The 25,768-nt window shown below is 31.5% G+C and overlaps 1 protein-coding gene across 32 annotated transcripts in view; it reads right to left on the reverse strand.

Moving 5' to 3' along the window:
- LOC472247 (eyes shut homolog) overlaps positions 1-25,768 on the reverse strand; it is a 559,821-nt gene that overhangs the window by 129,212 nt on the left and 404,841 nt on the right. For 22 of the 32 annotated variants that reach the window (XM_054685976.2, XM_054685997.2, XM_054685998.2 and 19 more), the window contains 3 exons: positions 24,516-24,630; positions 11,279-11,438; positions 1,868-2,007 (listed from right to left, as the gene is read on the reverse strand). In XM_054685976.2, coding sequence (XP_054541951.1) covers positions 1,868-2,007; positions 11,279-11,438; positions 24,516-24,630 — 415 coding nt within the window. The remainder of the gene's footprint in view (positions 1-1,867; positions 2,008-11,278; positions 11,439-24,515; positions 24,631-25,768) is intronic. The other 10 variants (XM_054686000.1, XM_054685989.2, XM_054685995.2 and 7 more) reach the window with 1 other exon arrangement.

Below are 25,768 nucleotides of genomic sequence, written 5' to 3' on the forward strand. Positions count from 1 at the left end.
TTTATTTATTTAAAAAGGACTCATGTAATTTTTAAATAAATGACACTTCAGAAAAATTAGCCTGATTTAATTTAACTTTAAGAGAAATACTCTATAATTATGTCCTCAAATTGTCTGATTACACAATCTAAAATGGATATAATCGAAATTTTAAATAACAGATATAATTTAAAAGGGTTGAATCTTGTGAATTCTTACTAATTCTACTACACTGATGTATTAGAATGTTTTATTGATGATACTGCAAATCATAAGAACTTAAAATGATTGTGTAAGTTTGCAATTTCTAAATATTTAGTCAACATTAAGAACTTACACAGATATTTAATCAAATTAATCAAATTATTTTGGATGCCTGAACAATTAATCAAATTAATCAAATTATTTTGGTTGCCTGAACAATTCCTAATTAAGAAAATTATAAAAATATAGTCTCTAAATATAGATTTAAATTACCTCTGTCCTTATAGAATGGAAATAAGGTGTGCAAATACAGTTGAAGGATGTGTATTTATATTTATTTTGCCTATGATAAAAGTTGTTAAAGTTATATAAAATGTGTAATCATAAAGTAATAAAATAGCCAAAATGATCTTAGATTGCTATATTTGTGTATTTTCTTGAGTCTAAAGAAATTGTCTAATTTAATTAAAGTTGGTGATTTATATTATAAAAGGATACTGAGAACTAGAAATACATAAACAAAACAACAAATATGATTTGCTTGTTCCTAACAAAGGTTTACAGTTACTGAATTATTAAGTGTATTATAATATGTAACTATTTTTAATATACTGATAAAGCTAAAAGTCTTAAAGATAAAGCTGTAATGTAATCATCTATGTGTATAGTGATGTATATGTGATTGGCTAAATATATATATATGTAAGAACGTATTAAGCTTACTTCATATATTTATGACTTGTAAACATATATCAAAATATATTTTAGGGCATACTTTTAGATGTTCTGTGGTATTTGAAGTCTTTTTGCCTGTAGTTGTAATGCCTCTAGATGAATTCGAAGGAAATAGTGACTTGTATCAGTTTTTACAAGGTTGACTCAATATAAATTGATACATTAATAAAGAAAAGGGCTTATGAGTCTTTACTGAAATGTATACAATATGCAGAATTAAAACATGGCTTTCTTAAAATGACCAAATTAGGATGTATCAAGACAAGATAGGTTACAAATACTTTGTTAATTCTCTTTTGGGAAAATTCTTGAATCATTTTAACAAAAAGTTCCTATTCCTAAGTTGTTTAAAATGAAGATTCTTAAATTTTTCTTAATTATTGTTACATATTAAAAAATATAATCTTAATTTGTATAAGACAGTGGTGAGGGGATAAAAGGAGGGCCTCTCTTTTATTCTTGCCATAGGCCTCACAATTTTTAGTGATGGAACTGCCTAGAGATTAGAAATTATTTTCATTTATTTTTATTTATTTTATTTTTTAAGTAGCTTGCTCGTGTAAGAGATTAGAAATCTCTCAGAGATTTAAACATATCCAAAAGACAAATGCATTTCATTATGATCTGTAAGCAAAAAAAGTGGCATAATCACAACTGTATCTGAGAGGCTTTAGTCAGCCTGCAAATTATAACATTAATAAAAAACAAGAAGACTAGGAACAAAATGATTCTTCAAAATTTTTACTTTCCCATATTATAAATGTATGACGTAAATATAAATTTCCAAGTAGACTGTTGAGAATTTGTTTACGAAGTTATATTTAAACTATGCAAACTATATATTTTGAATATTGAAGAATCTGTAACCTAAACATTTCTAACTTTCTAAAAATCAGACAATTACAAGCTAAAGAGAAAAATGAAAAGCAACTACATAAAATTACCTTACCTCTTTTGTGCCTTCATGTGGGAACCAACATGAAGAATTATTATCTTCAGGATCGTTCACATAGGTTGCATCTTCAGTGCAGTCTGCAGCCAGAAAGAAATAGGCATCAATAACCCCTTGGCACTTTTCACCTTCAGATCCTTTAAAAAAAAAAGATAAAAAAATAAATAAACTCTTACAAACTTGAATTCAGAATGAATTATTAAGGACTGTGGTGAAATTACTTGAAAAGATAAATTTGACAACATCTGCCACAAAATAAGTTCCTGTATGCATATGATATTGAATTTGTAGAAGACCTCAAAGCCCAACACTCTCATTTTAAACATGAACTGAGAAATACAGCATCACAAGAAGAAGAAGAGACAGCTCCCAGGCCAATTCATTTTTTAAAATAATCAAATGGTGACTAAACTGTAATTAATAATTGTAAGAAAGGATGGTAGAACGATAAAAAGAACACTGTCCTATAACAAAAATAAAAGCAGAGATTGCAAAAGAGCAGAAGAAAGAAGTGACCTATATTCAAGAGAATGTGACCTATATTCAAGAGGAAAACTAAAATTTTAAGGCCCAGACCTAGAATTCTCAGACAAGGACTTTAAAATGATTATATTAAACTTTCTGAAAAATCAACAGGAAAAGATGAATAAAATAGATAAATAGATAAGGAATTAGGGGATGAGAGATTTTGAAATTGTAGGAAAAACCAAACAAAAAAATGGTAAATCTCAGAATTGTAGGGAAAAAGGAGTTAATTAAACTGGGCTGAAAACCCATTATTGGTCATTAATAGTGGTAATAAAAGAACATAGAAGATCTGATCCAATCTTTTTGTAAACATGACTACATCTCCTAGTAAACAAACAAAAAATATTTGTCAGAGGACAGTATTTATCTAAAGAATCTTTTAGCAAAATATCTCTGGCTTTGGATTGCTTATAGTAAACAAATCTAAACTCTAGGGACTCGCACGGCGTCATTTCTTGGAAAATAGAATGTAAGCTATGCATTTTACAACTGAGTTGTAAATTAGAAATGATTCATAAACTGACGTCTCCCTACCGTGTGAATATTTCACCAAGAAATCTCACTTATTACTGGAAAAAAGGAAGGAGCTAGGAACCAAGCACAATATCCCAAATCTCTTCAATCATATGTATGTAATTTGACTGTTTATAAATTTAAGATTACAGAAAATTATGGCTACGTTAATAAAACAATTAATGGATGAGATTATCAGATCAAACACAAGAGAAGAAAAGATCAGTAAATTTAATGATAGGTCAATAAAAATTCTACCTGTAACATTCTGAGAGTAATTAACTCAAACAGGATTATGCTAGCTCCATATAATTAATTGATATGTGTTCCTCCCTCTGTGTTTTTGTGCAAATTTATGTAGTATTAGAATGAATACTTTATTGAAAATTTGGAGAACTTTAATAGAAGGCCATATATTTCAAGTATGCTTTTGTGGGATGATTTTTAAAACTATTTTATTCAGTTATTTAAGAAATTGTAGGATTATTTAGAATTGAAATTTATGATTTGCTCAGTTTTTCCAACTAGTATTTTTTTAGAAATTTATCCATTTCATTTAAATTGTCCAATTTATTAGTATAAAGTTTTTCATAATGATGTATCTGACTAAACATTTGGATTTAACTCTTAACGTCTTCCCTCTGCCTCCCAAGACCTCAAGAAAACAGAGAATTAAAAAAATAAATAAAACAAACGTTTTAACCCACAAAAAAGAGTGAGAAGATGAAAAAAAATGATACATTGACTAAATTAGCAGAAAGGCTACAGCCAAAACACAAGTGAGGGGACATAATTATGAAAAAAAAATTGGACTAGCAGAAATACTGAGATGCTCTGGGTTTAAAAAGCATCTGAGAATCTGATACTAAGGTGGGCTCTGGAAACACGATTAGCTGGCACTGAGAGTCTCTCTCCCAACTCAGTGATCCAGATTATTATTCTAACTCCTCACTCAGCTTTACAAACAAACAATTTCCGAGGTTTGTTTTCAGGAGTTAAAGAATCTCAGGAGCTCCTGCCTTAAGGATACCAAGCTCCTTGAGGGTCCCCTAGCGAAAGCCTAGTTGCCATCCTGCAACCCTGTCATAGAGCTCCAGTCATCATGGCCCATCCTTGTATGGTCAGTTTCCAGTCAGCCTTCTTAGTTCCTCTCCGTTAAATATGATCACCCCACATTTGGCAGAAAGACTCCAAACGAGAGAGAACAAATCTTTATAAACAGTATTTACAGAAAACTGAGACACTAGGCAAAAAAGAAGAAAATTAAAACAAACAAAACTATAACATTTTTAGAGAGAGAAGAAAAGCCATTTTACCCTTATTGAAAAAAAAAAAAACAATGGGCGAAGTGTGTATAATTTAAAGGATGGAAAACTGCCCTAGATTATTACAAATATAGTAAAACAAATTAAAAATTCAAACTCATTTTGAGATATTCAATTGGAGGAATGGAGTAGAAAATAAAGCAATATGAAAAGAAATAGGAAAGAGAAAAGAAATTATGAGAAAATGAGAGGATGAATTTAGGAGATGTGATACCCAATTTTTGGAATTGGGGCTACAGAAAGAAACAGGAAAAAGGACTTTTTAGGGGAAAAAATACAGAAACTACCTAAAAATGGAAAGACCCATGCTTCCAAATAGAAGAGTTTAACAAGAGACAACAAGAACATACTATGTAAAAGTCTCAACATTGTGAAATTTCAGAACACTGAGCAAAAAACATGGAAAAGTGTTCCACAGAAATAAACACAAATTATATATAAAGAAGCACAAGGTTGTCTACTATACACATGATTCTACACTGCTGCATGCCTTTCTTTCACCTTATCATGTATCTCAGTCCTAGATGAATTCTACATTCATTTCCATATTTATGTTTATTTTTTTCTTAATAACCAATGATACCAGGTATAAAATTACACCTATATTATTTAGCATGTGGATGTATTCTCAATGATCAGAAGGCTAGGTCAAATGGTATAGAATTTGTAATATTGACGGATATTGCAAAACTATCCCACTTAGATATTATAGTGATTTTACATTATTGCCAGCAATGGATAGTCATTAAATTGTCCAATTCTAAAATTTTTACCAGGCTAAGAGGAGAAAAATTATATACTTACAGTGTTTTTTAAATTTGCTTTGATTGCATTATGAATAGAGCTTAGCATTTTCCCCACATATTTAGGGATACTCTCTGTGTCTTCGTATGTAAACTGGGTGTTTATATTACTGACTTACCTTTCAGCTTTTTCAGTTTTTCCTTCTTAATTTCTAAGTTATTGATATATTCTCGATCCTAATCTATCTTTTGTGAAGTAAAATGTTTGTGCAGTGTTTCTTTTGCATTTTGATTTTTATGTCTTTCATAAGCAGATATTTTTACTTGTCTTGTAGTGAAATTCACCAGTCTTTTCTTTCTGACATTAACATTTTTAGTATTAACTATAAACATCTTCCCCATCCATTTTTTTTTGTTTTTCCCTTTGAGTTTTTGTGGGTAAATACTAGGTGTATATATTTATGGGTTACATGAGATATTTTACTACAGGCATACAATGTATAGCAATCACCTCAGGGAAAATAGTGTATCCATCACTTCGAGCATTTATCCTTTCTTTGTGTTACAGATAACCCAATTATATTCTTTTAATTACATAAAAATGTACAGTAAATTATTGTTGCCTGTAGTCACCCTGTGGTTCTATCAGATACTAGATCTTACTAATTATATCTAATTATATTTTTGTACCCATTATCTATCCCCACTTCCATCCACCTCACTATCCTTCCAAACCTCTGGTAACCATCATTCTACTCTCTATCTGTATGAGTTCCATTGTTTTAATTTTAAGCTCCTACAAATACATGAGAACATGTGAATTTGTCTTTCTGTGCCTGGCTTATTTCACTTAACATAATGACCTCTATCTAGTTCCATCCATGTTGTTGCAAATGACAGGATCTCATTTTTTTCTATAGCTGAATAGTATTCTATTGAGTAAATATACCATATTTCCCTTACTCATTCATCTGTTGGTGGACACCCAGGTTGCTTCAAAATCTTGGCTATTGTGAACAGTGCTGAAGTAAACATGGAAGTGCAGATATCTCTTCAATATACTTATCCCCTTTCATTTGAGTATATACCTAGCAGTGGGATTGCTGGATCATATGGCAGTTCTATTTTTAGTATTTTTTAGGAACCTCCAAACTGTTGTCCACAGTGATTGTACTAATTTACATTCCCACCAACAGTGTACAAGGGTTCCCCTTTCTATACATTCCTGCTAGCATTTGTTATTGCCTGTCCTTTGCACTAGGGTGAGATGACATCTCATTTTAGTTATGATTTGCATTTATCTGATGACTAATAATGTTGAGCACATTTTCATATGCCTGTTTGCTATTTGCATATCTTCTTTTGAGCCACATCTATTTAGATCTTTTTTCCCATTTCTAAAAATCATATTATTATTTTATTCCTGTAGAGTTGTTTGAGCTCCTTTTGTATTCTGGTTATTAATCCCTTGTCAGACAGATAGTTTGCAAATATGATATACCATTCTGTGAGTTTTGTCTTTGTTGTTTCCTTTCTTCTACAGAAGCATTTTAACTTGGTGTGAGATCATTTGTCTATTTTTTGTTTGATTACTAGTGCTTGTGGGGTATTACTCAAGAAATCTTTGCCCAGTCCAATATGCTGGATAGTTTCCCCAATGTTTTCTTTTAGTAGTTTCATAGTTTGAAGTCTTAGATGCAAGTCTTTAATCCATTTTGATTTGCTTTTTGTATATGGTGAGAGATAGGGGTTTAGTTTCATTCTTCCCCCATCCAAATTTACAAAGCATTTCTCCAACATTCTCTGATATTTTTATACTTTCTTTTTTATGTATTAAAACTTTTATCTATTTTCAGTTTAATCCATAGAATGTTTAAAGGTATAAACAAGTCGAATTTTTTTTTCAGACGGCTATCCAGTTGTTCCATGTTAATTATTAAATAGTCCCTACTTATTCTAATAATCTGAGATGGCAGTTTTATTATATGTTTCTTTTTTCATGTTTTGGATTCATTTTGAGACTTTGTGTTTTGTCATATTTGTTGACTTGCATGCGGTGGTGCTATGCTTTTCATTAATGAAGCTATGTAATCTAATTTAATATATGGCAGAGCTCATTCTATACACCACTTGTCCAAACAATGCACTTTCGCAGAGTACACTTGGCTTTATTTGTCTTTTATTCCATGTGAACATTAAGAAATAAGATGTCAATTTCATAGAACACAAAAATAACACCATTATTTTATTAAAATCTCAATAAACCTACAAAATAATATGAAGAATTGAAATTTTTAAAAGTTGTATGTCCAGTATAATATAAGTTTTTCAGGGGGAAGGTTATTATTATTTTAAATTTACAGATGAAACCGTATGTATCATACATAAGGTTATGATTATGTATGTATGATATACAACATGATATTTTGAAGTATATACACATTGCAGAATGACCAAATCTAGCTAATTAACATATGCATTACCTCATATAGTTATCATGTTTGTGGTAAGAACACTTCTGAAATTATAAAACTCACTGGCAAAAGTAAACACATTGTAAAATTCAGAATACTCAAATAGTGTATGGTAGTGTGTAAATCACTAATATAATTAGTATGAAGGTTGAAAGAAAAAACTATTAAGAATAATAGTAGCTACAGTGTAATATATCTTTAGGATTTTCTTTCAGATTATGTATGCATGCACCTATACTACAGCAATATCTAAAGTTTTCTCCATGTAGAAGTTGCATGTTTTTGTTACTTTTAGTCCAATGCATTTTAACATTTTAATTCTTGTTTGTAAGAAATATTTTCTTCCTTATGATTTAATTAGCTTTATTCTGTTTATTAAAGTTGTTTATTTCTAATTAGCGACTTAATTAAGAGAATTCTCTTTCAAAGCATGTAAAAATGCTTTAAAAACTTACTATTAAGTGATATGAATGAAAAATACTAAACCAGTTTTTTTAATACTCAGTTTTTTAAAAAGCCTTCAACTAAAGATTAAAACTAAAGTCCCTAAAATACTTAATAGATATATAAATAGCAGGCATTTGACAAAAGAAGACTTGAAGGTAGAACAATATACTAAGAAAAATAGATTTTGATAAAGATTGCTTTGTTGATACAGCATTTCCTATTTTCACAAAAATCGTTTAAAATTTAAGAAGTAACGTATAATGCATAGATTATAATTAATATTCTGGAAGGTGTTCTACCAGAAGATCCATTACTTTATAAAGGAAAAATAAAACTTTCAAAGTAAATATTTGTTTGCAATATCAACTCACAAATGCAACAATCACTATTTATTTAGAAAAAAAGTTCACTAGTACATGTTAAGTGTTTTAACTCTATGTTTAACTTGGATAAGCAAACTGAAATTATGACATGCTTCAAGAAGAAAGAGATTTAAAAGAATTTCTCTTATTTTCTTTTTTTGTCTAGGATTTTGTCTTTTCTTAAGCATGATTCATATTGTCTTACTTCACTTCGCAACTCTTTATCCACTCTGTCAGTAGCTCTTTTCCTCAAACTTAATAATACACATAATGAACATAGATGATGACACTGAAAAGAAACAGTGCATGTCAGCTCTTTCTCAAGATGTGCACTGTCGACCAATTGTCCTTGAAGGGGCTTCTTCTAATTAATTACCATCCCTTCTCTGTAGAGCAATCATATTGGCAAGAATTGATTGGGCGTGTAAGACACTTAATTTAGTTGTTAGAAAAATCCCTTAATTAAAATAATTTTCCTGCTGGTAAAATTAATGCACCCCATGCAAAATTACCAGCATGATTTTAAAGTTCCTCTTCAATTACATTTTATATTTCATGAGGAAAAAGTAAAAGAAGATCTTAATGGCAGTTATCAAAAGAAATAAGAAGGAATTTTGCAATACGTAAAATGTATAATTCTATTTACATATTTTTCATTTATTTTAACTTCTATTTTGTTTTGAAAACTTGAGAAGTTTCACTGCTGAATCTTCATATTGAAATTCAAAATGAGTTTAAGTGTTTTACTTAAACATTCATTCGGTCTGTGCATTATCACACTGTTTCTTTTCCATTGGAAAGCCCAAGTCATTTAGATTCTCAGATGTAGTGGTCACATAATTTTAATTTTTGTTATAATTAGCTATATTCAGTAAGTTCTGTCCAGTAATTCAGGAAGGAATAATGATTAAATATGCATACATTGTTTTGAAGATAATTGCTTTCTTCTAAGTTTTCCATGAGTAATTTTAAATTTGTATTACACCACCCATTTTCTAAAACATATATTTGTTATTTTACTGCCATTCATAAAGTTGACTATATTTGCTCAAAGCTGATTTATCCATGAGCAATTTGACTTGCTATTATTCCTTCCATTTTCCCTCAAAAATACTTTTGCCATTTCATCATTGTGAATATGTTCCCTGTAGCAATTTATAGTTCTCAAAAGAAGTTTAATATTTAAAAATAACCAAACATATGAAAGCATTATTCCTACTATGAGACAAAGGAAAATGAAGTGCAAAAATGATGCAAGCACTGAAATATGTGAACTAATTTGGTTGTAACAGTAGAGAGCATTTCTCAATCTGCACATTGAAAGCATTTAGGGAACCTCAAAAAATACTCTGTGTCCATCTCACTACAATTCCAGTTTGATTGTTCTGTAATGAGAGTTCACCATTAGTATGTTTCAAGAGCTCCTTCAGATGATTCTAATATGTGGTCAGGGTTTAAAAACAACTGAACTGACACAATCCCTAAATAGTACTGAGGTTAATTCCTCTAACCTCAACTCTATTTATTTCTTTGTTTCGTCTGATTGTGTCATTTATAAAATAGTAAGTATTCATAACAGAGTCTCTGAAAGTTCCTTTCAGCATCAACATAGTATAATCAACAATGCTTTGCTCTCTTCTACCACTTTTGGTCTTCAGTGTGATCCGATTAATGAACTGATAACTATTTCTGTCATTAAAGGTTGTTAACTCTACAGTATACTATTTTATGAGCATGGTGAAATAAATTATCATGTTTTCTGTTTAAAAGGCTAATTGTTAGTTTACTTCAACACTGTTGTGATGTAATACAATGTTAGAAATTCAGCTGCTGTTGGTTAGCTGTTACTCAAAAACAGAGACATCAAACTGTTAATTTGCTGGTTGTTTGTAAACTGAAGTGCCAAAATATCACTGTCAGAGGAAATATTCTTTAAAAGAATGAAAATACCATATAGTCTTAAGAATGTAAATCAAATTTGCATCAGCTAAGTTAAATAATATTAGAAATGTAATCAAAGAATGATAATTAAGCTCATCAAAACAGATTGCGATAGAAATTGAAACTCTATAATATAAACAAAAACATATATGGGAACACAAGTGCTGGAATGATTTCATTTCAAGTGTGTAAGACAGAAAACTAGGAGTCCTGTTGACACCTTCATCACTTGCTATTTCCAATTCATAAACAAGATCTTCCATTTATTTCAAGCTTCCAGCATTATGACTCACATTATTACTCCAACCAACTCCCTAGCTTTTTTCCTTCTCTTCCATGTGTTTCTCTACTTGTTATAAACTTATCGAATGTGTCAAAACCTATAGTAATTTTCTATTCCTTTTAGAATAGAAATCAAAATATCTAACCCAGCATTTTAGTTCTGGCTTCACCCCCTCCATGGAATTGTTATTAGTCTTTTCTCACAGCCCCAGACAGGCCTTCAAAGAAGCCATTTCTTCTAATATAATGTTTTTACAAATACAATTCCCTCAACCCAGAATCCTCTCTTCTCCAACTTCTCTGCCATGACATTATTCTCTATATCTCTCTTCAGGGGTCATTTTCTCATGGAAACCTTTTCTGGCAACCCAACTCAATATCTCAATTGCCAAGTTTTTTTTTTATTTTTTTCTAAATAGGCTCATTGCTTATAAGCATTCATGGAATGCTACCTGTTCTCATAAGAGCATTTTGTTTTTAAATAAAATTACATAGTTATCACTGTATTTGTCCATTAACCACTCCCTTCCAACAAATGGATTTATGAAAGTAGGAAATAGCTCTAGTTTACTTCACTATTATCTCTCTTGTACCAAGTAGATTTCCTAGGATGTAGTCGGTGTTAAACATGTCAGTTAAAGGAATACATCAGAAAATAAGAGTATTAATTTTATTTTTAGTTTATATTATGTTTTGAGATGTAAAATACTTTGTGTGTTTAGAAAATGAATACGTGACTAGCAAATTTTGAAATGATTCAAGCAGATTGAAAAAAATTACATAAATTTGTTACCTGCAAATCCCAATTGCCACATGTATTCAAATTGAGCAGGACCTTTATCTTGGCAAATACCATGGAAGGTGACTCCACAGTAGCAGAGGTGTTGATGAATTAGGTAAACATTCTTCAAAAACCAACATGGATTTTTTGTGCACCCTGGAATGCATAAATACTACAAAAAGGAAACAAGGAAAAATGGTAAATTGTTTTTTGATATATTTTTCAATATATACATATAACATAAACAACTAATTTTTAAAACCACAGTGATTATAGAAAACTTTATGGGACACACTTTTTATACTTCTCTTTATTTCTTCTATTTCTTTATCTTTTCTTTCTGTACTATCTTTTGTCATATCCATGTTCAAAAGCCTATATGATAATCTTTTAGCTTTGACTCACTCTCAATATACAGCAGTCCCTAATCTTCTGTTTGATGGGCTATAATACATCTTTCCCCTCACAAATTAAAAATACCTATGGTATAAATTAAGAGATACACCATTTAAAACACTTATAACAGTAGAATTAGCACAATAAATGTCATGGTGTGTTCAAATTAGACTTTTGCTATCATTTGAAAATAGTTGAAGATAATCAGGGCATATTGTCTGATAATATGATTTGTTTATGGTAATCTCCAGCATCTTCAAATACAAAAATCATATATAGTTATATCCACAATTGAACTAACTAAATGTAAACCATTTTAGGTCACATTGAGGTCATCACTAAGTTTTAGTACATGCTGCGCTACTTGGGTATTAGGAAGACATCAACCAGCATGAAATGTAAGCCCTAGAGACAAACTAGGGCTATGTATTCTCTTTAGAGCATACCCCTCAATTATTTCTGCTTCTCCACGTTTTTTATTAACAAATCTCCCTTGAATTTGGCAGAGAAAAGCACAGCTGAGACATGCAGTACAAGGAATCTGACAGTTCCATTAATGAAATTACTACACTAAGTAAGCATTGTTCTGTTTCAAGTCATGGTGGTCTACCTGGATTTGCAATCACAATTTCCTAATTGCACAACAACCCTAAAGTATGAGTCAACACTAAATGTGAGGAAAAAAAAAATTGGCCAGGCGTGGTGCCTCATGCCTGTAATCCTAGCACTTTGGGAGGCCAAGGCAGATGGATTACCTGAGGTTGGGAGTTCAAGACCAGCCTGGCTAACAGGGTGAAACCCTGTCTCTACTAAAAATACAAAAAATGAGTCAGGTGCAGTGGCGTGCACCTGTAATCCCACCTACTCTGGAGGCTGAGGCAGGAGAATCACTTGAACCAGGGACACAGAGATTGCGGTGAGCTGAGATCACACCACTGCACTCCAGCCTGGGCTACAGAATAAGACTTTGTCTCAAAAAAAAAAGAAAAAGAAAGAAAAAAAAGAAATAATTTTAAAAATAATTATCATTTAATTATATTAAATGATTACCAAAAATAAAATTTTATGATATATTTCCAAGTTGTGAGATGATCAAAAGCTTTAACCCATTACTTTTATACTGAGACATCAAATGTTGAACTCTACAAATGGCATTAATCAATCTTCACCGTCAGTGGAGATTGTCTTTATTGGATTTGGGTCCTCATTGTGATAGAAAATATGAAGGCCTAATAAATTCTGAATATATGACTGTACAAAATAAACTTAGCAGAATAGTACATTATTCATATAGATAGGATCCTGTAGAGTCATTTCTTCACTTAAAACTTAACAAAACAATAGACAGTTTTTATCTCTCATCCCCCTCTCACCCTTCCCTCTGAGTCCCCAAAGACTGCATATTGAGTACAGTGTACACTGCTTTGGTGACTGGTCAACCAAAATCTAAGAAATCACCACTAAAGAACTTATTCATGTAACTAAAAACCACCTGTACCCCCAAAAGTATTGAAATAAAAATTTAAAAATAATTTCAGAATATCCTCTTCCGGACACTGGCCTAGGAAGAGAACTCATGACTGAGATCTCAAAGTACAAGCAACTAAGACAAAAATAAACAAATAAGACTTGATTAACCTAAAATGCTTCTGCACAGCAAAAGAAATAATCAATAAAGTGAACAGACAACCTTCAGATTGGGAGAAAATATTTGCAAATTATGCATCCAACAGGGGACTAAAATCCAGAATTTATAAGGAACTCAAGCAACTCAACATCTTCAAAATACAACCAAATAACCCAATTAAAAAGTGGACAAATGACATGAATAGACATTTTTCAAAAGAAGACATACAAATAGCCAGCCCACATATGGAAAAATGCTCAACATCACCAATCATCAGAGACATGCAAATTAAAACCATAATGAGACATCATCTTATACCAATCAGAATGGCCATTATTAAAAAGTCAAAAAACAATAGATGTTGGTGAAGATGCAGAGAAATGGAATGCTTATGCCCTGCTGATAGGAATGTAAATTAGTACAACCACTGTGGAAAATAGTATGGGAATTTCTCAGAGAACAAGAAACAGAAATGTGATTTGATCCAGCAATCGCACTACCGGATATCTGCGCAAAGGAAAAGAAATCATTATATAAAAGAGATACCAGCACAAGTATGTTTAGATTCATTATTCATGATACCAAAAATGTGGAATCAATCTAAGTGTCCACCAATTGATGACTAGATAAAGAAAATTGTTTATACACACATACACGTACATATACATACACACAATGGAATACTATTTAGCAATAACAAAGAATAAAATCATGTCTTCTGCGGCAAAAAAATAACAAAACAGCAACAACAAAAACTAAGTTTGAATTAAGTCCTGTCTAAGGTATTTTGTTTTGTCTGCAATTGTTTTTGTTCTTGTTTGTTTGTTTTTTGAACTAAGAATATCAGAGGAAGTTGGATCAAAGATATGAATCCCTGTTTCTGCCACTCAGGAGCTAAGGAACCATTTAAAAATGAGACATTAAGTATTCTGTAACAACCTTGAGAGAGATGAGCTGGTAAGGAGCAATGAGAGATGCCAGGAAAAATGACACAAATAATATGAATCCCTGCTCACAGGGGTGCTGTGGTATTCTTCCTACTACTTTAACCTGAAGACCAAATTTGACTTCTGGCTTTTCTTAATGAAAAAAACAAAGTCACCCAGGATATATTTCAATGGGTGTCTGAACGATTTATCTGTACTTATAACCTTCTATATTGAATAAGGACACTATGAAGATATTATAACTTTAGATACAATTTGGATTTAGAGGGAGTTATTTGTGATTGCAGCTCTTAATACCTTTTTAAAATTATTGCAACACCAGTACATTATCCTCTAACATAACAACCTGAATGTTAAGAGCAGTTAATTTAAAAGAGCAATTTATTTAAGCCATATGTAGAGGCTAGGAGTATTTTCATATAGGTCTATCTCTGATTCTGACCTCTCATTTATACCTTGTGTGTTCACGTGAGGATGCTGATACACACACACATTTCACAGCACCAACGTGAAAATAGATGTACAATATAACTTTTAAAGCATGTTAATATAAGTAAAGTATGATGGTGAGATGGAAGAGTGGAAGCACTTTTTGTGTAAAACATTTAACTTAATGGTCTTTTGTAGGAATTAGATGCATCACCGCTGTATTACAAATGAGCCATTAATCTTGAAGCTTCATCAGTATTAACTTGGTTCAATTTCATCATGTTGTTGAGAGGCTCATCATTTCTTTTTTTTTTTTTATTTTTTTTTATTTTTATTTTTTATTATACTTTAAGTTTTAGGGTACATGTGCACATTGTGCAGGTTAGTTACATATGTATACATGTGCCATGCTGGTGCGCTGCACCCACTAACTCGTCATCTAGCATTAGGTATATCTCCCAATGCTATCCCTCCCCCCTCCCCCCTCCCCACCACAGTCCCCAGAGTATGATATTCCCCTTCCTGTGTCCATGTGATCTCATTGTTCAATTCCCACCTATGAGTGAGAATATGCGGTGTTTGGTTTTTTGTTCTTGCGATAGTTTACTGAGAATGATGGTTTCCAATTTCATCCATGTCCCTACAAAGGATATGAACTCATCATTTTTTATGGCTGCATAGTATTCCATGGTGTATATGTGCCACATTTTCTTAATCCAGTCTATCATTGTTGGACATTTGGGTTGGTTCCAAGTCTTTGCTATTGTGAATAATGCCGCAATAAACATACGTGTGCATGTGTCTTTATAGCAGCATGATTTATAGTCATTAGATATCATCTCACCCCAGTTAGAATGGCAATCATTAAAAAGTCAGGAAACAACAGGTGCTGGAGAGGATGTGGAGAAATAGGAACACTTTTACACTGTTGGTGGGACTGTAAACTAGTTCAACCATTGTGGAAGTCAGTGTGGCGATTCCTCAGGGATCTAGAACTAGAAATACCATTTGACCCAGCCATCCCATTACTGAGGCTCATCATTTCTGTAGAGGTTCAACAGAAAGGCCTTTTGAGCAGTGTACAAGTTCTTTTTGTATATTTACAAAAGCTTTATTCAGTTTGTTAACTTCTTAATCATTCATAATGTTTATCTTCTTAAGATTAGTGGTAACTGGTGTTGCTTTGTTTTTAGTCTTAAAGTGTTTTTTGGCTTGCTATATGAAATACATTCCTGGCCTTTTCTCTCTTAATTTGTTCTTGTCCATTGTCTATAATACGCATGTGCACCTTCTTAAGCTTCAAGTGATGCCATCTATTGAGTGAATAAACTAAATGTTTGTCTTTAAATTGCTCTGACCTTTCTAGAAGCCAAGGGAAAAGGGGAAACATTAAAATATACCACAGCTGTTTTTTATTGATTAATTTTATACTGGTAGATTCATTTTGGTTTATTGGATGAACCAGATTTCCAGTTGATATTCCTAAGGAACAATTGTTATATGGTGGAGAATATAAAACAAATGACAATACTTTGGTAATACTATTATGAAAAAATATTTATTATATTGACCAGGAGTCTGCAAAGTGTTTTCTTAAGTACTATGTTTTACAAGTAAGATGATTTTTAACTAAATCAACTTCCTTTTTTTGAGTATGAAGTTCAAAAATGCTGCCAATAAAAGAAAAGTAATTATTTCAAATTCACAGTGAAATGGCGACTAATGTAATGCTCATTGCTTGCTGAAACACTATTTTTTTCATCTTTGTAAACTTAAATAAAAAGACAATTAAGTGAGTCAAACGTTATTTGTATGACCAGATAGCTGTCTTTGTGGAATTCAGTTATTTTAATGTGACCTCTCTTTTAAAATGAAGTTAATTTTCAGTAGAATGATGATCTTCTCTGTTAAGATATCTTAAGTTTCACAGTGACCTCAGGTACTATGGTAATATTAACTTTGGCCCATCAATCTTATTTAGAACCAAAGAGATTAAAAATTAGTTAGTTTACATGGAAGTGTTCACTTAGTTTGATTTTTTAATTTATTTAAATTAATATTTGGAATTAATGCTTTAAAATAATCTCATTTTAAACACTATTTCCCATTTAATTCATAGATTAGGTGACAAATATTTAACAGAAAATTTTCTGTGGTCTGGGAATTTATATCAAAATTTATACATTTCAAACTTTACCTCTGAAATAGAAGTATGATTATCTTCATTTAAATAAGTTCACTTATTATGGTATGGCGAATTTAAGGTGATCAACTTAGCTGTTTGCTTGGGACTTTCTTTTTTTAAAAGCTAAAAGTCTTATGTCTACCGAACTACTCATTCCTAGGCAAACTGGGATGGTTTCTTTTCCTAAGTGTTGATTATACACTCAAAGCTTTATTTCTGAAATTAAGGAGGATGAGTAGTAGAGCTGTATTTGGCATGCCATGAGAGAGAGAAATGATCCTCTGTTGCTGTAGGTTTCTGAAGTGTGTGTGTGTGTGTGTGTGTGTGTGTGTGTGTGTGTGTGTGTTGGGAGAAGGGGGGATTTAGTTACCATAGAATAACCCAACTTAACATGCTTATCAGAAGTTTCCTCCACCTATAGGTGAGACTAAACTCATTATCAAATATATTAAATTAGACCTTATACTATAAAATGTATAGCTCACATTTCTATAAGAAAATAAAAATTACATTAATTGCAGTAAACAATAGGTGTTTATAAGTTGCTAATAACAATATACATGAAAAATAGCAATGTGTTAATCTATCCTGTACTTGACAGCCCACTCGATATATAAAAACTGAAAAGAGGAATCAATTCAGCATTTGATCTATTTCTTCTTTTAGTGAGTTGAATGCCAAGGTTTGGAAATACACAAACATGCCTTTGGAAGCAAACATCTATCTTACTTTTGACAGTGAACTAATTAACTGGTACATATTAGACAACTAAACTTGAACTGACTTGGAACCTCAATAAGCTTGTGAGAGGAGTAATTCTGGTAAGCAAACAGTGAAATTAAGACAAAGATGAAATGGTTTCACAATGACAGTAAAAAGAAACAAGAGAATCAAGAAAATTGTCTATAAAAAGGAAAGTAATCTATTTCTTGTATCTCACGTCACATCAGAAATAAGCAAATTTTGCAGTATCAAAGTTTTGTGATTTTTATTTGATTGACACAAAATACATATTTATAACAATTTTATAACCTTAACCAACTGATTTGTCATTTCATGTGCCAAATATATTCAATGTTGCTTTCCTTAAGGCTTTTCTATTTTATAAGGGAAAACTAATTTTGATTGCTAGTATGAAGAGGATTTTAAAGCAACTTTAGATGCTGATTTCTTATTTCAGCAGCAACCTTTCTTAGGAAAGATAAGGATTTCCATTAGAAATCTTGCTTTTCATGATGTATTAAGCATTGTAAACTTCTCTTTCTTAAAGAAACTATATCATGAAATTATGGCATATACCTAGAATTACAGCATCTATATTCCCTGGTGATTCTATTTATATTTATTTAAAGCATTTGCTAGTTTTTAGAAACCATACAGAAAAATGAAAAGAAATTCCTTCATATAGGCAGATATTAATAGTGGGAAAACCTCACCTCTCTCTCTTTCTCTTTTTTCTTAGTATTTGTATATGTGGCCATTTTACCACATATGTGAATTCATTGTTCAAATGGGTTCAAAAGCATTAACTCATTCTATTCATTTCATCGTTTTTTTCAATAGCCTGGATAGAATATTTGTATATTCATTTCCATACTTCAGATAAGGAAATAAAAATTATAGAATTTTTTTCAACTCACACACCTCAATTCTCACAGGTCTAAGACATAAAACCTTTATACTTAGGTTTCAAATCTCATCAATTGTTACTTTATTTTAAAATTTATTCTCTATTCCCCAATAAAAATATTTTCAATGGAAGTTTTAATTGACACATAAGAACTATTATTGTTAAAAATTGGAAGTATATAACCTTATAATTCTGATGTTTTATTGTTTTTATGACACCACCTTCTTGCTTTGACATCACTTATTCACTTATCCTTCTGAAGTTTAAGTACTAATAAATTATTAACAGATTATTTCTAAAATATCTTATTCTATCCAGTTTAAAGAAATGTAATGATCCTTCAAAAAGCAATGATGAATTTACATAAATTAATGTTCAATTTCCACTCATAGTCAAAATCTTCTATGGAAAATTAATAAAGTAAAATCAATAGTAATTATATTATTTAAATTAAAAAAACATTAGAATTATTTTTCCTCTAGCTTTTCTAGGTAGCACCTAAATTTAGGAACTGTATCAAAAAAATGTAGAATAATGCAAAATAAAAAACAAAGCTGGCCTATTTTGGCTCTCTGGGGACCAAGGGAAATCTGATTTTAACAGAAAATTCTCAAGTAGTTTGGGAAATTATATAAGATCATTTTCTGGTCTCCTATTATTACTTTAACATTTTTCCATAAATCACAGTAGTTGCTGACAACTCCACGACCATACTATATTCTAGAGAAATGTGAAAATTCAACAGATATTTTCTGAAATATAACTCTTCTCCAACTTGTTATGCTAAAAAGAGACAAAAAGTTTAAATTACGGCATCCTTGCTCTCACTGAGCTCACAGTCTAATGTGTGTTTACGGTCATTCCAAGAAATCCCATTTAGTGTAGTCACTGCTATGTAGAAAGACAGTATTGCAAACAATGGGAACAGAAAGGAAGAAGTAGTCGACATAATCACAAATGTTGTGAGGTAGTTTCATTCTGGATGAAGGCATGTATTGGGATAGACATGAAATAGGAAATGCAATCTTTTCCATATTTCCATCTATATTTCTACATATAAAATTGTGACTGGAGTTCAAGGAATGGTAGGTGACCATAAATTATTGAATATCTGTACTTTTACCCAAGATATTATAATTAATTTCTAAATTTCCTTTAGAAATACCATCATTCTCAGCAAACTATCGCAAGGACAATAAAACAAACACCGCATGTTCTCACTCATAGGTGGGAATTGTACAATGAGAACACATGGACACAGGAAGGGGAACATCACACACCGGGGCCTGTTGTGAGGTGGGGAGTGGGGGAGGAGGGATAGCATTTGCAGATATACTTAATGTTAAATGATGAGTTACTGGGTGCAGCACACCAACATGGCACATGTATACATATGTAACTAACCTGCACGTTGTGCACATGTACCCTAAAACTTAAAGTATAATAAAAAAAAAGAAATACTCATATATGGATATGTGAATGATCAATTTAATTTAATGACTTGTGAGGTGACTGACAGGAATTTCTTTCTCTTTCTTTTTTCTTTCCTTCCTTCCTTCTTTCGTTCGTTCGTTCTTTTTTTTTTTTTTGGTCTGTGTCTCTCTCTATCGCCCAGGCTGGAATGCAGTAGTGCTATATCTGCCCACTGCAACAACCTCCACCTCCTGGGCTCAAGCCATCTGCCCATGTCAGCCTCCTGAGTAGCTGGGACTGCAGACATGCACCACCATGCCTGGCTATTTACATATTTTGTAGAAATGGGGTTTTGCTATGTTGCTCAGGTTGGTCTCCAGCTCATGAGGTCAAGTGATCTGTCCATTTCAGCCTCCCAACATGCTGGGATTACAGGCGTGCACCACCATGCTCATCCTGAAAGTAATTTCTTACACTACAGTGATTCATTATCTAATGTTTCCCTCCAAAAATAACACAGATAACACAAAGCAAAACAAGTAAAGCCTCTTATTTTCTAATTATGAGAAAATGACTGAAGAAATTGAGCAAATACTGGAATTTTTCATGATTGTGAAGAAATGTACACTATTCTAAAACATATATGAGTAACTAATTTATTATTCACAATCTGTAGTATCCCATAAAAGTGCACCATAGCTAATGGCCAGAGAACCTGTTCTTCCCCTATTTTCATTTATTTCCTTTTAAAGATTTCTTTGATTTTCAAAAGTATTACTACAAGAACAAAAATGTGGCTACCTAATTCATTACCAAGTATTTGATTTTCTTGTTTTAAGACATGATAATCACTATTATTCAAGATCACTTCTTTATTCAATAGGTATTTATTTTAAGTATGCTCTGGGGAGTTATTAATCACATATGGCACAAAGAAAGTAAAAGAATGAAATTGTCCCAGTTCTCTTAGATATAACTTTAAAATGAACACAAACAAACAAATGAAAATCTCACAATTCCTAAAGGCAATACATTCTAGGACATCGTTAATCCAAGATGCTGCAAGTTGAGTATGTCATTTAAACACGCGTAGATATATTTTACTATTTGGGAGTAAAGTAAAATTGACATATATGTATTTATGGGCATGTGTATATATATATGCGTGTGTGTGTTTGTATAAATGTATATACACATGCATATACATTACATATATGCATATATGTATGTATACACATTACACATTATTATATATATACATATATGTACGTATACATTTATATATATGCCTATATATGTAATGTATATGCATGTGTATATATGTAATGTTTTTACTACAAGTGTTTAAAGATTTTCTTCTTAGGAGACAGTTTCTTCTCCTTCTTAAATATATACATGCACACGTATGTTTATTGCAGCACTATTTACAACAGCAAAGACTTGGGACCAACCCAAATGCCCATCAATGATAGGCTGGATAAAGAAACTGTGGCACATATACACCATGGAATATTATGCAGTATAAAAAAGAATGAGTTCATGTCCTTTGCAGAGATGTGGATGAAGCTGGAAACCATCATCCTCAGCAAAGCAACATAGGAACAGAAAAGCAAACACCACATGTTCTCACTCATAAGTGGGAGCTGAACAGTGTGAACACATGGAGATAGGGAGGGAAATATCACACACCAAGGCCTGTTAGGCAGAGTGGCGGGAAGGAGAGGGAGTGTATTAGGACAAATACCTAATGCATGTGGGGCTTAAAACCTATATGACGGGTTGATAGGTGCAGCAAACCACCATACTACATGTATACCAATGTAACGAACGTTTACATTCAGTACATCTATCCCAGAACTTAAAGCAAAATAAAATTAAATTTAAAAATTTGAGACAGTTTGAACATTTAAAATGTGTATTTACCTTTATTTTCATTTATATCTAAAGATTATCTATACAATATATTTTCTAATTTTATTTGTTCTTTCCCTTTAAAAATTAACAATATAACTCACACATAGTTTTTCATGAAGAAACAAATACACCCCACCGTGAAAGAGGATTTATTAATTTCTTAATTTTAAGAATTTTAAAAATCAGAATTTTATGATTTCTGATTTTAAGTTTTAAGGTCTGTTTTACATAAAAGTAAGGTAGGCATCAACTGGTTTCTGGTTAGTATTTCTCTCAATTTTTTCCATCATTTTGTTTCAATAAAGACATTTTATTTCATATTATCTCATGTGAACAGTACATACCTCTATTATGATTATGTTTATTTCTAATGTAAATTTAGGTGGGTAATCACTGGTTATTGTTGTCTTTTTAAAAATTATTTTGATGCACAGAAGTTTTTAAATTTAATTAAGTTCAATAAACCAATTAATTTGTGCCCTATCTAACAAAGTTTAGTCTAATACATGGTCATGAAGAACCTCATCCTTTGGTGTTTTTTTTTTTTTTTTTTTTTTTTTTGCTCCATTTTATTCTCAAGAAGTTTTATAAATTTCTCTTTAACTCTCAGGTTTATGCTTCATGTCAAATTAATTATTGTGTGGTTTGACGTAGGGGATATGGACTCACTTTTTTTCCACGTGTGTTTTGATAAGATGTTCCTTTGTTAGTTAAATTACCTTGGTGTTTTTGAGAGAATTCAACAGAAATTTCCCTGTGGATCTATCTTTGAAGTCTCCTTTCCTCTGTGTGTGTGTGTGTGTGTGTGTGTGTGTGTGTGTGTGTGTGTTCTTCTAGTTCATCCTTATGCTATGTATTAGTCAGGGTTCTCTAGAGGGACAGAACTAATAGGATAGATTTATACGAAAAGGGGAGTTTATTAAGGAGTATTAACTCATACTATCACAGGGTCCCACAGTAGGCTGTCTGCAAGCTGAGGAGCAAGGAAGCCAGTCTGAGTCCCAAAGCAAAGAACTTGGAGTCCAATGTTCGACAGCAGGAAGTATCCAGCACAGAAGAAAGATGTAGGCTGGGAGGCTAAGCCTGTCTAGCCTATTTATGTTTTTCTGCCTGCTTTACATTTTGGCTGTGATGGCAGATGATTAGATGGTGCCCACCTAGACTAAGGGTGGGTCTCCCTTCCCCAGCCCACCAACTCAAATGTTAATCTCCTTTGACAACACCCTCACAGACACACCCAGGGTCAATACTTGACATCCTTGAATCCAATCAAGTTGACCCTCAGTATTAAGCATCACATGCTAGTACCACATTGCCTTGATACTCTAGCTTGAAAGTAACTCCTGAAATCAGGTTGGTAAAATCCTTCAGATTTGCTGTTATTTTTGATTGCTTAGCTATTTGAAGTCCTTTGATGTTTCATATCAGTTTTATAATCAGCTTACCCATTTCTACAAAACATTTGTTAATATCAGTAAGAAGAAAGGACATCATAAAATATTAATTTTTCTAATTCATAAATATTTTATAACTTTATTTATAGGGCATATTCCATTTCCCTCTAATCTTTTTTTTAGTTTTCAGCATAGAGATATTAGCCACATTTTGTTAAATGTTTTCTGAAGTGTTTTGATACAATTATAATCATACTTTATTTCACTTTTATAGTATTAATTTTTAGTGTCATGTCTTAATTAGTTGTTGCCATATTACAGAAGCACTATTGGTTTCTAAAAAGTTATAATGAATCCTGGGATTTTGCCATATTTAACTTGTTAGTTCTACTTTTTAATTTTTATAGCGTTCCAATGAATAGTAATGAGGAATGCTTATCAAAACCATACCATTTTATTTATTCTATCTTCATGTTGTATTTATTTTTCTTGCCTTATTTCTCAAAAAAATTATTTTTTGAAAAAAAAAAGCTTTGCGGAAACATTGGAAGTTCCCTTTGTACTCTCCCTGATTTCATTCTCCCATCTACCTCCCTATAGTTTGCCTTTCAAATAAAGCTGGTGTGTGTAATCCTCAAGTTTATAAAATTTTAAAATTCAATATTTTGATATTTGTAAGTATTAATACATATAGCTATTGTCTATTCATTTTAACTAGTTTTTATAACTCCATTGTAAGACTACACCATGATGAAATTGTCCGTTCTCTTATTTACCAGGTTTAGTTTCAGATTTGAAGTGAAAATTCCTGTGTAGGTCTCTCAGTAAATACCTGATAATTTCTCTAATAGACACACCTACAAGTAACATTGCTAGGTTGTGGAATATCCCTTACCATGTGTAGTACAGATATATTGTATTTGTAAAGTAATTTCCAAAACTATTCACTAAAAAAGCATATTTTATGGACCCTAACAATCAACCACTAGACTGATTTTATTTCTCATCTAGTTAAAGAGCTTAAAGTATTAGTAACTGGGGTTTTATATACTAAGAAGTATATCACCAGGCCTCAATTAGCTTTATACTTACTTTATAATAAAAACACCTGCTAGAACATTTATTAATTCCCTCCCAACATAATTCTTATAAATTAAAACCCCTATTGCTAAGCTTTACATAACTCACATTTAAATATAGATATAAGGATATATTTCTCTGGCTAAGATTAATAAGAGCATTTGAAATATAGACTAACTGAGTCTATTGTATTTTGAAGGGCTAAATTATGTTGCCATGTATTAAATTACTTACTTTGAATCTTCCAATTATATTGAAACACCATTCTTCATTCAGACAGTTGATGCTCAGCAGTCTACAGTGGTCAATTGCTTTCTCACAGTTTTTTTCAGTAAATCCTGATATACAGCTGTAAATACATCAGTGTAAATTAGAAAAATTATAATTTAAATGTTTTCAGAAAAGCCTATTAACATTATTCCAAAAGGAATAAGGCGTTGTTTAAATTATATGGTACTATTAATCATTTTTTTATACATACCTGTGATCTTAGCCAAAAAGCTCCTATTTATGTATTTGGAAAGAATTACAGTAAACTAAATTTTCAATGTATGCTCTTAATGATCTCTTTTGGGAATTTAAGAATAAAATAAACTTTGGCCTAAACTGATACTTAACAATACAGTATATGTTTTGGAAAACTAGTGGAATATGAAGAAAAAACATGACAAATGTGATTTTTTAATGTTTAGTAGAGCCAGTATATACTGATGATGTGCTAGCAGGAGTTAATGATGACTACATGAATTTGAGACAGGATAGACTGCCAGTGGATGATAATGGTCTAGTTATAGTTGGGCTACTTATAGGACTTCTGTTTGTTAGTTGTCATTTTTAAAATTGTTTTTCAAACAATCTATATTCCAGTCTACTGTATTTCATTAACTGCAATCTATAAGTTGCTAAAGAACACACACTGGTGTTCTGGCTTCTACTGCCCTCACTTCTAATTAATTTGTAGGAAACAGTCCTGTGCCTTAAATCATATTTAGTAAACCTTCTATTATGAAATAAATGGGACCCCAAATGAAAGAATGTTTTTTCTAATGTAAACACCAAATATTTTAAGACCAAAAATATGACTTCTCATGACTTTAAGTTGGTAGAAGCTGATTTATTAATGAAGTGAATTTATGCATTTATTATTTTAAATCTGTTATAAGAACACAAAATAATTTCATAAAAGGGATCAAAGGCCATGTTGGCAAAATTTCACTGAAATAGCATCAATAAAATGCTGTAGTAATTTACCTTTCCTATAGTTTGAGGCATACAGCTTTGCGTTTTCATCTTACAGAATTAAATTATTTCTCCATTCATATCAGAAATAATCATCCACTTTTTTTCAGCACCCATCATATGCCAGCCACTAGGCTAATTACCTTTACACAATTTTCTTAAGTTCTCATTCAATTCTTGTAAGTTGTGAAATATATTATTATTTATCACTTTTATAAATGAGGAAACATACCCATAGAAATTACATT

This window comes from Pan troglodytes, chromosome 5 (genome assembly GCF_028858775.2).
Source record: "Pan troglodytes isolate AG18354 chromosome 5, NHGRI_mPanTro3-v2.0_pri, whole genome shotgun sequence".
Classification (NCBI taxonomy): domain Eukaryota; kingdom Metazoa; phylum Chordata; class Mammalia; order Primates; family Hominidae; genus Pan; species Pan troglodytes.